General features: G+C 54.5%; 6 protein-coding genes across 6 annotated transcripts; 4 read left to right on the top strand and 2 right to left on the bottom strand.

Moving 5' to 3' along the window:
* Positions 1-641: 641 nt before the first annotated feature.
* On the top strand, positions 642-1,483 carry LRP88_05382 (class I glutamine amidotransferase-like protein; the record flags this gene model as incomplete). The annotated part of the gene is made up of 3 exons (XM_083241936.1): positions 642-873; positions 924-1,150; positions 1,199-1,483. 3 exons carry the CDS (start codon positions 642-644, stop codon positions 1,481-1,483), a joined length of 744 nt encoding a protein of 247 aa, XP_083103084.1.
* Positions 1,484-2,202: 719 nt separating this feature from the next.
* LRP88_05383 (transcription factor domain-containing protein) lies at positions 2,203-4,106 on the bottom strand (the record flags this gene model as incomplete). The annotated part of the gene is made up of 3 exons (XM_083241937.1): positions 2,203-3,036; positions 3,090-3,466; positions 3,695-4,106. 3 exons carry the CDS (start codon positions 4,104-4,106, stop codon positions 2,203-2,205), a joined length of 1,623 nt encoding a protein of 540 aa, XP_083103085.1.
* Positions 4,107-4,910: 804 nt separating this feature from the next.
* Positions 4,911-6,577, top strand: LRP88_05384 (serine hydroxymethyltransferase; the record flags this gene model as incomplete). Its single annotated transcript, XM_083241938.1, has 4 exons — positions 4,911-5,012; positions 5,066-5,122; positions 5,172-5,403; positions 5,454-6,577. 4 exons carry the CDS (start codon positions 4,911-4,913, stop codon positions 6,575-6,577), a joined length of 1,515 nt encoding a protein of 504 aa, XP_083103086.1.
* Positions 6,578-7,633: 1,056 nt separating this feature from the next.
* Positions 7,634-8,249, top strand: LRP88_05385 (glycine decarboxylase subunit H; the record flags this gene model as incomplete). Its single annotated transcript, XM_083241939.1, has 3 exons — positions 7,634-7,772; positions 7,824-7,886; positions 7,966-8,249. 3 exons carry the CDS (start codon positions 7,634-7,636, stop codon positions 8,247-8,249), a joined length of 486 nt encoding a protein of 161 aa, XP_083103087.1.
* A 401-nt stretch (positions 8,250-8,650) lies between these two features.
* Positions 8,651-11,824, bottom strand: LRP88_05386 (glycine decarboxylase subunit P; the record flags this gene model as incomplete). The annotated part of the gene is made up of 1 exon (XM_083241940.1): positions 8,651-11,824. One exon carries the CDS (start codon positions 11,822-11,824, stop codon positions 8,651-8,653), a length of 3,174 nt encoding a protein of 1,057 aa, XP_083103088.1.
* A 976-nt stretch (positions 11,825-12,800) lies between these two features.
* Positions 12,801-13,917, top strand: LRP88_05387 (uncharacterized protein; the record flags this gene model as incomplete). Its single annotated transcript, XM_083241941.1, has 2 exons — positions 12,801-12,877; positions 13,002-13,917. 2 exons carry the CDS (start codon positions 12,801-12,803, stop codon positions 13,915-13,917), a joined length of 993 nt encoding a protein of 330 aa, XP_083103089.1.
* Between the last annotated feature and the right edge of the window lie 554 nt (positions 13,918-14,471).

The following is a 14,471-nucleotide window of genomic DNA, read 5'->3' on the forward strand; positions in this document are numbered from 1 at the left end:
CAATGCTTCGCGATTCTTTTTGTCATGTCGCCCGTTTAGTAAACTTGTCGGTCAGTTACCTCTCCCCTCCAGAATCTAGGGCTGTGTTCCTTGTCTGTGCGGATACGTTGCAAATATGTTGTTCCTCTCCGTCTATTGAAAAGACTTGGACATGAATGGAACCGCCTAGCTCTCTATTAGCCATGTCCCCAACTTGGCGCGCCTCAGACATGAACCTGATAGCGCGCTCCTCCCACATCTCGATTTCTACAGGACAACCTCGAGAGACCACGTGTACCGTGACTCAGAGCTAATACTCCCCCGCAATCTTGATATCGTAAACTAAGCCCTGCAATCTCCGCGCTTAATCTCATCTTCCCCCGGGTTCGAAGGCGTGACACGGGGTTCGATGTGGAGTCGCGGCAAACGGCGGACCGAAAGAGATAAAGCCAATCCAATGAGGTCGTTTTCCGCTCTCGCGATTCTTCCTAACGAGGACAACCCGAATTACAAATGCCGGCGGTCGGGGCGGCTATTGTCCAACGGCCTCCGAAGGCCGGCAGAAGGAGGGGTGCTTGATTAAAGGCCCGGGGTAGGGCTGCCTTGAATGTTGGAGGGCAGGATAACCTTTCTAGCACTTCTCTTGAGATATTCGGGTAACGATGACGCGCACCTTTCGACTTGCTGTGTTGGAGTGTGATACTCCCTTTCCCTCTGTCAACGCTTCGCGTGGCTCATACGGAAACATCTTTCGGGACCTTCTTCTCAAGGGCCTCGATGGTCTGGGTGAGAAGGGAAGCGACGTGAGCCTTGACCTGAGCAAATGGGATGTCGTCACAGCCCAAGAGTATCCCAACATCGATGATGTGGATGGCTTCTTGTTGACTGGAAGCAGTGCGTGCCATATCTACTTGTCTCGGAGTTGCGCAAGCTGACCTTTACAGAGTTCACTGCTTTCCACGATGACCCTTGGATTTTGAAGCTGGTCGACTTTGTCAGCAAGGTATACACGACTACAAAGAAGCCGATTGTCGGTATTTGCTTCGGTCATCAGATTATCGGCCGGGCGCTGGGCGCAAACGTTGGGCTGAGCCCGGGAGGATGGGAGATCTGCGTTGACAGGATCAACCTCAACGAGACGGGCCAGAAGCTGCTGGGCGTTTCATCACTCGTATGCCTTAGCATCCTCCACTTAATCTCTATGCACTAACCGCAACAGGGCCTGCATCAAATGCACCGAGACGCCGTCCTGGATGTCCCCAAGGGCCTCGTCAGCCTAGGTAGCAGCCCTCGATGCGAGGTCCAAGGCCTCTACGAGCCAGGCCGCATCATTTCCTTCCAGGCGCACCCCGAGTTTGACGACTTTATCATGTCGGAGATTATGGAGGCGAGGTATCAGCAAAAGATCTTTGACAAGGACATGTACGAGGAGGGCATCACGAGAGCTCGGGCGGCGCACGATGGAGTACTTGTGTCTTCCAAGATTTGGGAGTTTTTGCTGTGAGCGATGATGTTGAGAGTTGATCATGTCATTTTATGAGTTTGATGAGCATAGAACAGGAATAGAAGGACTATTGTCTCGGTCACATAGCTGCTTTGGTGACACTGCCCGTCTCATCCCATCACATCAGTCGCACGTCCAAGGGTATACATTATCTATTATGTACTGATACGGGCTATATATTTACATCCAAAAATGTCTCTTCCCTTTGCCAAAACCATCATATAAGTATCCAAGGTCCTTGGTCCTGGCGATCCAACTGAGCACCATTGTCCTTCATGTCGCGACGCTCGGCATGGTAACTGAGAACGCGCCTACGCTGAGCCGTAAAGACGCAATTCTCAACGGTAGCTCGGGTACCGTTATCAATACACTCACTCAGGGTTGGCACAGCTGCTGTAGCGTGACCAAGAGCCGCTGTGAGGCTGTAGCTATGGTGGCCAATAGTTGCTCCACTGCTCCAGTAGCTGTTTGACGGCATCCACTATCCAATGAAACAACTTGTTTATGGCAAGGCGGGAGATGCGACATCTAACGCCTGTCTTTCTCGGCAGGTGTTTTGGAAGACGAGCGTTCCTGGTCAGCGATGGCAAGGCCTCAAGGTCCATGATCTGGCCACTCGACACTGGGCACCGCACGAGCCAGTCACTGCAAGTGCATGCGACACAAACCCAGGAACCTTTAGCCTTTGGTAAAGAGGATAGAACTCTGCGCTTCTTGTCTCACGCAAATGATATCCAGATCTGGTGCTCCCGCATCGCCCTGCACAAAGTCCAAGGGCTGACCTGCTCCAGCGGCTCCCGCCAGATATGCTCCAGCAGCACCAGAGTTTGTCTCATGTTCCCTAGCCCGATAGTGTCCAGCATAGTCTGCAGTCGGTCCCTTAGAACCTGCTGGACAATCGGGTCTGACGTGCAGCAGCCGATGACGGCAAGGGGCCAGCAGAGACTTGTGTTTATCCTCTCGCTGGCAGGAAACTGGTCGAGTAATGTGATTGCTTCTGCGACGGCGGAATCCATCAAAGCCTTGTGGACACTGTTGTTGGCTTGTGGTTGAGGTGTGCCCAGCACCGACCAGAGGTAGAGCAGGACAGCCTGCTTCCATACCAGGCCGGCGAGTCGCGAGTAGGGACTGACTGAAGGGTCAGGGAAGAAACCCATGACCTGTGACTGGAGGAAGGAAAAGTTGACGATACTGTCGGGGCTTGGGGGAACTGTTTGTCCATCTACGACTGCCAGCATGCTCTGTCCGAGATGGAAGATTTGGGAGATGAGAATGAGTAGTTCCAGCCAACACCCGCATAGCTGACCGACATATTTCCGAGTGACGAGCTCTCTGGCTCGAAACTCAATGTCCGGACTTAGTAGTGATTGCGAGTTGTACTGGGGATCGATGGAGATCATGCTGGTGGCTGCCATATGCATGTAGTACTCGATAAGAAAATCCGGCAAGTCGCCGTACGGTTCAGTTTGGCCCCCAGTGAGTAACGTGCTCACTAATGACTTGGAGGCTGTAAGATGGTCAAAAATGGTGCCGTGAATATCTCCTTTAGCGACCTGCGGCAGTGTCAGTATCTAGCGATTAATGAGAAGCTGCGGGCATTGCAGACCTCGGTCAAGCACATGATGAGACTCCCGACAGTCAAGACGAGAGTATTCTCAGCGTTCCCAGAGACATATTCATCGACGACATTCCTAAACATACGCAACGAGTCCGTATAGTATCTCTGGGCGACCTCATCAGTTGGGAGCGGCTCAGCTGATGCCTGACGATGAGCAGCACTCTGAGCGAGGATGAGTTGTAAGACTAGAGGTTTGGAGAAGGCCAGCGGGATGAGCTTGGCGATAAAGGGGTTGACATCTGTTGAGCCGTTGCCCATGCTGTTGGCTGTCCGTGCTAGGTAGTAACTGAGTAGCTCGTATGAATGGTGGCCTTGCTGAGGCAGCATCGACATTGGCATGGGGATGCCGCCGTTCATGGTGAAACCTGCATCTGATGGCCCGGCTGATGCGACGGCCAGGGCGAGAGCGTTGGTGACATCTCGATCATACCTGGCAGCGGGAAGTATAGTGGTTGGTGAGTCTGACGAGCTGGCTGACGATGTTGTGGTTGATGCAGAAGGTGAAGGTTGACCTTGATCCTCAGCCTCGTCATCAGCCTCGGCATCTATCATGTGGGCATCATCAGATGTCGGGGAAGTGTCGTCAGGGGGACTGGGCCCGTTCTGGAGCAAGCCGGGATGTGACGAGGCGGAGACGACAATCGTCGGCTGGTCCTCCGGGTCCCGCTCGGGCTCCGGCTCATGGTCCGATTCAAGCTCGGTCTGCTGCCGGCGATGCTGGAGAGGCTGCGAGAAGGAACGGCGCTCAGTCTGAACCTGAACTTGACGATGGATACCCGCCGACGCCGAGTCCGGGGCGACCGAGGCACTGGCCTTGCTAGTTCGCGGCTGAGACGATGATGAAGAGGAGTTGTTGTTGTTATTGTTAGTCGGCTCGGGCCAGTGACACTCGAGCTTGTTGCGCTTGCAGCCGCTGCACACGGGCTTCTTCTCATCGCACTTCTTCTTGCGACGACGGCAAGTGAAGCAGCCCGTCCTGCTCCGGATGATGGGCATGGGCCGCATGCCGGAGAGGAAGAGTGGGTTGACAGATACAGGATCTGGGGGACGCAGCAGCGCATGTCCCGGCCTGCCTGCACGAGGTAGGCCCTTTTGCCACACCCGTAGGTAGAAGCCAAGCAAGGGGTGGCCCTTGGGATCTTGCTTGCTTGGTCGAGCAGCAGCGCGCGGTTTGATGGCGAGCGAACGCCGTATGTCGGATGGGACCTCCGGGGGGCCAGACAAGCGAGTGGAGGTGTTTGGGCAGTGGGGGAACTGCTCGTCAGTTCTTGGTAGATACGGTTATTACGTATGGGGAGATGTATGACCTGTGAGTGGAGGCCAGGATCCCTGGGCGCTAACCGGAGCATCAGCAAGAAGTGAGGCGAGCTATCTACCCTAGACCAGAACGCCGAGCTTCCTGTTTGTCCTTCCAGAGCCGTTCTAGGGGCGCAAGCCATGGCGGGTCTAGACGCTCCCTTGGATCTCTCAGGTACCTCAAGGTAGCTCACTTCCGGCTCAAACCCACACTAACGCAAAGCCTCGGAGCGCGAGTGGGGCACCCTCCCGGACTTCCATTCCTCCAGACTGTGACTCGGTGACGTTGTTTAACTCGGTGACAATCGCGATTGATTGTCTTGGGAGGTACTCATGATCCGGCGGCGGCGCAAGAGAGATGGCCGGGTTGGGCTACGGTACATGATGTGGGACCTTTTGTCTCGGACATGTTCTTTTTCTTTTCTTATTAGATGATAAGCTGCTCTTGAAGATTGGTTGAAGCTGTCTTTGTCTTTTGGAAGAGCTAGTTCACCATCTCACAATACCGTCGCCATGATCAACATGAGGGCTCTTCGACAGACCGGCCAATGCCTCCGCGGCAAGTCGTCTCTGGCCAGCCGTGTCTCTACGAGAACTTTTGCTTCTCAAACAGATGTGAGAATGATTTTAACGAGATCATGGGTCATTCATAGCTGACATGTGTATAGCTCCTGGGTGCTACTCTTCAGAATGGCGACCCTGAGATCCACGCCATCTTGAAGCGCGTAAGCATCACCACAGACCTCAATTGACAATATACTAACTTCTATATAGGAAGAGACGCGCCAGAACCACTTCATCAACCTCATCCCCTCGGAAAACTTCACCTCGCGATCCGTCCTCGACGCTCTTGGCAGTGTCATGCAGAACAAGTACTCAGAGGGATACCCCGGCGCTCGATACTATGGCGGCAACGAGCACATTGACGAGGCCGAGCGTCTGTGCCAGAAGAGAGCCCTCGAGGCTTTCCGTCTTGACCCTGAGCAGTGGGGTGTCAATGTTCAGCGTAAGTGATTGTCAATGGCTTTCCTTGGATAGGACACTGATGGTTTGCAGCTCTTTCTGGCTCTCCTGCCAACCTCTACGCTTACTCTGCCCTCCTCAACACCCATGAGCGCATCATGGGTCTCGACCTTCCTCATGGCGGCCATCTCTCCCACGGTTACCAGCTGCCCCACAAGAAGATCTCGATGGTGTCTAAGTACTTCGAGACCTTCCCCTACCGCCTGAACGAGGAGACCGGCTTGATCGACTATGACAAGCTCCGCGACAACGCTATCCTCTACCGACCTAAGATCATCATCGCCGGAACGTCTGCCTACTCTCGCCTTATCGACTACGAGCGCATGCGTGCCATCGCCGATGAGGTTGGCGCATATCTTTTGTCTGATATGGCTCACATCTCTGGCCTTGTCGCTGCTGGTGTGATTCCCTCACCTTTCGACAAGTCCGATGTCGTTACGACTACTACCCACAAGTCCCTTCGAGGACCTCGAGGTGCCATGATCTTCTTCCGCAAGGGTGTGCGAAGCACCGATAAGAAGGGCAACAAGATCCTGTACGACCTTGAGGGACCTATCAACGCCTCCGTCTTCCCTGGCCACCAGGGCGGTCCTCACAACCACACCATCACCGCCCTCGCTGTCGCCCTCCGCCAGGCCAAGAGCCCTGAGTTTGCTGAGTACCAAAAGACAGTGCTCACAAACGCGCAAGCACTCTCCGGTCAGCTGTCTAGCTTGGGCTACAAGCTTGTCTCTGGCGGCACCGATAACCACCTGGTGCTCGTCGACCTCAAGTCCAAGGGCGTCGACGGCGCCCGTGTCGAGCGCGTTCTCGAGCTCGTCGGTGTCGCGAGCAACAAGAACACGGTCCCTGGAGACCGCTCCGCCCTCAAGCCCGGCGGTCTCCGTCTGGGCACACCCGCCATGACGACCCGCGGCTTCACAGCCGAGGACTTCAAGCGCGTGGCCGACATTGTCGACCGGGGTGTCAAGATCACCATCGCCGTGGACAAGGACGCCCGTGCGGCTGCCGAGGCCAAGGGTGCCAAGAACCCCAAGACCGTCAAGGCCTTCCTTGAGTACCTTGGTGATGGATCTTCGGTCAAGGAGATTGGCGAGCTGCGAAAGGAGGTTGAGGAGTGGGTTGGCGGATTCCCCCAGCCCTGGCTTCAGTCGTGAGACAGGGTTATGGAGGTAAAATAATGATATCTTGAGCGTTTAACAAAAAAGTATTCTATTGTTAATGTGTGTCTTTGGGCATGTGTAGCCGGCGTAGCTGTTGTCCTACGGGAGTATCTAACATCTTGACGTGTCGAGTGTCAACTGACTGCTTTCGTGTCTGTAATTGAACCCTCCATGATAATTCTGCTGCAAATCTTGTCCACACCATGTTTTCTTCTTGAATATTATTGGGTATTGGAGAGTAACGATGTGATCATGACACCGTTGTCATACCCGGCAACTCCCCTGTCGGAACCGTTTCTGCGTCTCCCACCGGACCCCTCAGGAAAACAAACTCCAACGTAATAAAATTCGAGTTTGCAATTACCCAATTACTCATAGCCGAGCATCAATTGGCCTTCGCTTGAGCCATTGTTGGGTCACGATGTCCAACAATCTGGGGTTCAGATGGCAAAAGTTGCACAACCCTCCAAGCGCGTCATCAAGGGCCGTGCTCACCAGATCTATACTTGACTCAGTGAAAGTGCCAGGTACCAGCTACTTCTCCCTCAAAGTGGAGCATCGGAAGTGGCATCGCGGTCAGAGATTTCGGCGGCGGAAAACGGCCGAGCTGCACGCGGCACCGTCTCTGATTGGTTAGTCTCAAAGAGGTGAGGCGCTCCTCGGCAGATAACAAGTACCTCTACAAGTAAGCGTGGCACCCACAAGTTTCCCCATGGCCTGATAGAGGGGGATCTCAGAAGATTGTGGGGGCCCTCCAACCTCCGCATGTGAATGCAATTCAATTCATGACAACTTGCAAAAAAAAGCCAGGGGCCAAACTCGGTGCCGTAAAACGCCTTCTCCGTTACGCACTAATTGGACATGAGCCGGGCGGTCTGCCGGGTCGGCCAGTGACTCCGAGGTACATCGGAGGAACCCCGAGCGCGAGCATATCTTTGCTGGGACAGGTGTGGACTTGAATGTCCAGGACAAACAAATGCCAGAGAAATAAACAAGAAACCATCATCAAACTTCCTCTTCTCTGTAAATCTTTACACATCACCAGTCACAATGTCGGGATTCATCGCTAGACAAGCTTGGGCTACCGCCTCTCGAGTGAGGTCTTCTGCTCTCCGAGCTCCTCAGACTGCCTTTGCTTGCAAGGCCGCCAGCATTGCTCCTCGACGATGCTTTTCAGTCTCTCTCAACCGTGAGTCGCACCTCCTGATCTTTCATGAGAAGCTATTCTGACATTTCACAGTCCTCAAGAGGCGATACACTGAGAGCCACGAGTGGATTGACCTGGCCGATGACGGCAAGACCTGTAGGTACCCTTTGACTCAACAAGTTCAAACAATTGACCTCTCTAGGCACAATTGGCATCTCCAACTACGCCGCTGAAGCCCTCGGCGACGTCGTCTACGTCGAGCTCCCTGCCACAGGCGACGAGACGACCGAGGGCGAGCCCTTCGGTACCGTCGAGTCGGTCAAGTCTGCATCCGACATTGTGGCCCCCGTCTCTGGCTCCGTCGTCGAGGTCAACGAGCCTCTGAACGACTCCCCCGCAGACCTTGGAAAGGACCCCGAGGGTGAGGGATGGCTCATCAAGGTTGAGGCCGAGGACGTTTCCGCGCTGGAGGGATTGATGGATGAGGCTGCTTACGCTGAGCACACCAAGGATCACTGAGTGCAAAAGGTTCACTAGGTGTTTTTTTAGTCAGGTTAATGGTGTTTTTTAAAAGCGAATAGATATCAAGTCCTCAGTCAAGTTGGCGTCATCATGAATCAAAGGGTGAAGCAATTTTGGTGTTTTTAACTTTGGTGAATTGTTTAACTTGCAAATTTTTTTAACTTGTGTGAATTGGTTCAACTTTTATCTAGTAAACTATTGCTATCGCAAAACTCTGCCAACCAGAGATCAATTCGCCTTTCGTTGAAGAGGTTCTAACACTGTAACCTTCCAAGCATGCAATAGGAGCCATCATGGTTGAATATGATCTTTTTCCCGCTTCCAAAATAAACAAACGCTACCAAATCTTAAAAGCCATCATCTATCGTTTAACCTATTATCTCCCTTTTTTCTTCTCTTTACAGGTTCTCACTTCCCTCGACGGGTGGGCATGTGCAGAACAGGTTGGTGTCACCGTAAGCATCGTCCACGCGGGCCACAGAGGGCCACATCTTCTTCTCCCTCAGCCAGGGCAGGGGGTAGGCTGCGTCCTCACGGCTATAAGGTCGGTCCCACTCGGAAGAGACGAGATCCTCCTGGGGGTGAGGAGCGTTCTTGAGGAGGTTGTTCTCCCTGGGGGTCTTGCCAGACTCAATGTCGGCAATCTCCTTGCGGATCTGGATGAGAGAGTCGCAGAAGCGGTCGAGTTCAGCGCGAGACTCGGACTCGGTGGGCTCGATCATGAGAGTTCCAGAGACGGGGAAGCTCATGGTAGGGGAGTGGAAGCCATAGTCGGCCAGACGCTTGGCGATATCGACAACCTCGACACCGGCAGTCTCCTTGAAGGGACGGACATCGAGGATGAACTCGTGGGCGCATCGTCCGTTGGCGTTGGTGTAGACAACCTTGTAGTAGGGCAGAAGGCGAGACATGATGTAGTTGGCGTTGAGGAGAGCAGTGCCAGTCTGCTTGGTGAGGCCGTCGCCACCCATCATCAGGATGTAGGTGTGGCTGATGGGCAAGATAGAGGCACTACCCCAGGGAGCAGCGCTGATAGGAGCAACAGCAGTCTCAGCTCGGGCAGCGTCACCTCGCTGAGGATCGATCTCAGGGTGGCCAGGGAGATAGGGGGCAAGGTGCTTCTTGACAGCGATGGGACCAACACCAGGGCCACCGCCTCCGTGGGGGATACAGAAGGTCTTGTGGAGGTTCAGATGGCAGACATCAGCGCCAATATCACCAGGGCTGCAGAGACCGATCTGGGCGTTCATGTTGGCACCGTCCATGTAGACGAGACCACCGTGCTGGTGAACGAGGTCGCACACCTGCTTGACCTCGGGCTCAAAGACACCGAAGGTGCTGGGGTAAGTGATCATGATGGCGGCCAGCTCGTCGGCGTGCTTGGCGCACTTGGCCTTGAGATCCTCAATGTCCAGGTTACCAGTCTTGCCGTCGCACTTGATGGGGACAACCTTCATGCCGGCCATGGCAGCACTGGCAGGGTTGGTACCGTGGGCGGAGACGGGGATCAGGCAGACGGTTCGCTTCTCACCGCCCTCCTTGGCCTCGTGGTATCGCTTGATGACTCGGAGACCAGCAAACTCACCCTGGGCACCAGAGTTGGGCTGGAGAGTAGTAGCGTCCATGCCAGTGATCTCGGACAGGTTCTTGCTGAGCGAGCTGATCAGGGCCTGGTAGCCAGATGCCTGCTCGACAGGGGCGAAGGGGTGCATGTTGGAAATACCGGGGTCAGAGACGGGAAGCATCTCGGTGGTGGCGTTGAGCTTCATGGTGCAGGAACCCAGGGGAATCATGGAGTGCACCAGAGAAACATCCTTGGACTGGAGGAGGTAGATGTATCGCAGGAGCTCCGTCTCAGTGTGGTACTGGTTGAAGACGGGCTGCTCAAGGTAGGAGGACTTTCGCTGGAGGGCAGAGGGGATCTCGTCGTTGAGGAACTTGGCGGAATCAGACTCGAGAGCGGCCTTGAACTCGGCCTCAGAGACACCGAAGCACTTGACAAGGTTGCCAAGGCTCTCCAGGGTCACACCCTCGTGCAGGGAGAAGCCGACCTTGTCCTCGGCAACCCGGCGAAGGTTGATGCTCTGGAGGGAAGCCTTCTCATGGACCTTGGCGATGGTCTCGGGGGAGGCCTGGAGGGTAACAGTGTCGAACAGAACAGAACCGTCCTCACGGAGACCGTCGGTGTGGAGCTTGAACTCGCCCTTCTCGAGGATGAGGCTCTGAGCAAGACGAGTCTTGCCCCAGATGTCCTGGGCAATGGTCTTGAGACCCTTGGGTCCGTGGTAGATGGCATAAAAGGCAGACATGTTGGCCAGAAGAGCCTGGGCAGTGCAGATGTTGCTGGTGGCCTTCTCTCGTCGAATGTGCTGCTCACGGGTCTGGAGAGCGAGACGGAGAGCGGGCTTGCCAAGTCGATCCTTGGAAACACCAACGAGACGACCGGGGATCTTGCGCTTGTACTTCTCCGAGGTGGCGAAGAAGGCGGCATGAGGACCACCATACCCCAGAGGGACACCAAGACGCTGGGAGTTGCCAATGGCGATGTCGGCACCAAACTCACCCGGGGACTTGAGGATGGTCAGGGCGAGCAGGTCGGTGGCGGCGCTGAGGAGGGCCTTCTTCTCGTGGACAATGTCGGCGAGCTGCTGGTAATCGTGGACACCGCCGTTGGTGTCGGGGTACTGGACGAGAGCGCCGATAAGGGTGCCCTCGGCCTCCCTGACGAGCTTGCTGTTGTCGGCAAGCACGTCACCAATGACAAGGTCAATTCCGAAACCCTCAGCTCGCGACTGAAGGACAGCAAGGGTCTGTGGGTGGCAGGTCTCGGAGACGACAAAGGTCTTCTTGCCCTTGGCGCGAGGAGCGTTGGCCATGGACATGGTCATGGCCTCGGCGGCGGCAGTAGCCTCATCAAGAACGGAGGCATTGGCGATGTCAAGGCCAGTGAGGTCGGTGATAAGGGTCTGGAAGTTGAGCAGGGACTGCAGACGACCCTGGCTGATCTCAGCCTGGTAGGGCGTGTAGCTGGTGTACCAGGCAGGGTTCTCCAGAACATTGCGCTGGATAACAGCAGGGACCTGGGTACCATAGTATCCAGCGCCAATGAAAGACTCGTAGACGGTGTTGTTGTTGCCCAGCTTGCGCATCTGCTTCTGGATAAAGGCCTCGGAGCGGCCATTGGGAGGCACAGAAGTCTCAGCACCAGACTCCTCCCACTGCTCAACGAGGTTGAGGCCCTTCTGCTTCCTCCGGACCTGTGGGGGGATGGTCTGCTCGAGGAACTCCTCCATGGAGCTCACGGGCGGGTCGAGGACCTTGAGCATCTCCTGCTGCTCGGCCGACTCGCTGCCAATGTGCCTCCGCGAGAAGAGCTCATGCTCGACAAGCTGAGTGCTGGTCTGGGAGTCGACGAAGCGATGGGGAGAGGCCTGGGCGAGAGGCACAGACAGTGAGAATGGTCTGCTGCCCGTCAGACGGAGGGACTGAGTGAGACGTGGCTGGAGGGTGTTGACGTTGACACGGCGAGACTGACGGCAGAGCCGCTGTCCGAGACGAGAAGCCGACATCATGATGGGCTGTTGGAGTCGTCTCAGCCGGTATGGAAGATGTAGAGATCAAAGATGGTCACTCCCTGAAGCTGTGAGAGACGGTATAAGACGTGCGCCGCAGACAAATTTTAAAGATAACATCCATGGTGGCGTCGGCGGTCATGGCCCGAGGGCCAAGCCAAGCATGCGGCTTAACTATGTCCCTCCCGGCGGCAAGGAATCATGACAACGAGAAGCCTCTGCCGGGGGGTACATCGAGGTACAAAGAGGTACAAGCCGGCCTCAGAGAACCATCGGGGGCTAGTTCCAGAAGGATCAGGGCACGTGCAAGGGTCTCTCAGGGCGGACCCAGTGACTCGGTGAAAAGTAGTTGCGGGAAATTATCGCCCATTGACTCGGTGAAAGGGACCGCCAGATAAAAAAAAAAAGGTACGCGAATTTCTTGTGCGTCTTCACCGAGTCAACATGTCACCGAGTCAAATCGCGAATCAGGTGGTCGGCAATGAAACTGCTGCGTGACTACTGCAGCTAAAGCACGTTGTGTCTAGTCTTTTTTTCCCAGGGGCCGAGACCGTCCATCGGAGCTCCAACCGGAGATGTCTCCCCAGCCGGGGTTCTGTTCGGGGTGTGCTAACCGATCCATCCCATGACATAATGGTTGCTATTGGTGATGCTGGCGAGGGCATCACGATGGGAGCTTGATGGCACACGCAACGCAGCCACCACCTCAGTACGTATTCAGAACCTCTATGAGTACGTGATCATTGCCTACACGAGTAGGTACTGCATTAGTACTGCGACTTCGGGGGAGATTTTGTTATCAATCGAATCCATTCGGGTTGTGGATCGGCATCTGGCATTATGCACCCCCAAATCTCGAGATGGTGAGAACGTGGTATAAGTGACCACGTCCTCGCGATCTAATCTACCATGACTTTGAAGCAGAACAACCTCAATCAATTCAACATACTCTCCTCTCCTCTTCAATTAGTTCAACATGACTATCGACCGCCGTCAACCCTGGGTCACAACCCCCCTCATCAAGTCTCCTCACCTCTCCAAGACTGCGGGATGGTACGTTGAACAATGCTCAATTTTCTTTATCCCAATCCCCTTCCATCAATAATTCCTATCTCACAAAATATCCCACCTGTCCCATTTTCCTGCATGTAAAGCCCAGATTTCTAAATCGTAGAAGTAGAGTACTCCTCAAGCTCGACAACCTCCAGCCCTCGGGCTCCTTCAAGTCCAGAGGCATTGGCAACTACCTCCTCCACCGTATCCGCGAGAGTGAAGAGGTCGGCAGACGACCACACTTCTATGCCTCTTCAGGTGGCAATGCAGGCATCGCCTGCGTTGTTGCTGCCCGATCCCTCGGTTACGAAGCCTCGGTCGTCGTCCCAACTACAACCAGCCCTGCGCTGATCGCGAGACTACACGCTGAGGGTGCTAGCGAGGTCATCCAGCATGGTCTTAGTGTCATGGATGCCGACAAGTACCTCAAGTCGGTTGTCCTGGCCTCAGACCCAGAGGCTGTCTACGTGCCTCCCTTTGACCACCCTGATATCTGGGAGGGAAACTCTACTGTGATGCACGAGATTGCAGCACAGATGAATGGCGAGAAGCCTGATGCTGTCGTCTGCAGTGTCGGTGGCGGTGGTTTGATGAACGGAATCTGCCAGTCTCTCGATAGCTTGGGCTGGACTGACGATGTTACCGTCCTAGCCCTTGAGACCGAGGGTGCAGACTCCCTTTCTAGATCACTCCAAGCCAAGAGGGTCATCACCATGGACAAGATCACGTCGGCGGCTAGAAGCCTCGGTGTCGCAACTGTCTCGAAGAAGACTTTTGAATATGCCCAGAGACCGCAAGTGATCAACGCCGTACTCCCTGATGGCGAAGCAGCAAAGGGTTGCCTGACCCTGGCCCGTCATGAGCGGTTGATGGTCGAGCTGACAGCCGGAATCGCCATCAGGCTGTGTGAAGACCAGCTGTTGGAGAAGCTGATGGGCCGCGAGTTGGGCCCAGATGCAACTGTTGTGCTCTGCGTTTGTGGAGGCAATGACATTTCTGTCGAGATGCTCATGAAGTGGCAGGAGCAGTATGGTGCTTGAGACAAGGGTTTTCATTTGATTGTTTCTTCTGTTTGAGCGACTCTATGAAAAAGATGGCCATGAATGCACATGAATTATTGTTCCTTACACTTCGAGTTTTGTTGTTTCATTTACCAGTATCGGTTAACTAGCTACCCATTCTTCAAATTATCATGTGTTTTGGTACGTGTTATCTCCATTCAAGCACTTGAGTAATTCCCACTCGAGGCTAGCCGGTCACATCAGTCGACGTGCCCGAGGCGGTTCCCTCGATTTCGCGCCAATGATTATCATGCGTAGCGCTCATATGATAGCAGGCAAGAATAACAACCAATGAGAGAGACTGATTATCGTGTCGAGAATAGCCTTTACCTTGAATATTGCCAGTGTTTACAGAGAAGCGCGCTCTTCGTCGCTACCCTAGATCTTAAGGGGTAAATTGGCTCTTTGAGCGCAGAAGCCATTCTCAGCCATTTTCAATCTCCCGCAACTTATTTAGAAGGAGTGACAGCCTCTTCGTAGTTGAAAGAATAGGCTGAAGGCTTACCGGGAAAGATGCTTAAAACTCCAATCGA

Source organism: Fusarium phalaenopsidis, assembly GCF_050370095.1.
Source record: "Fusarium phalaenopsidis strain FUZ10S chromosome Unknown contig_32292, whole genome shotgun sequence".
NCBI classification, from domain to species: Eukaryota; Fungi; Ascomycota; class Sordariomycetes; order Hypocreales; family Nectriaceae; genus Fusarium; species Fusarium phalaenopsidis.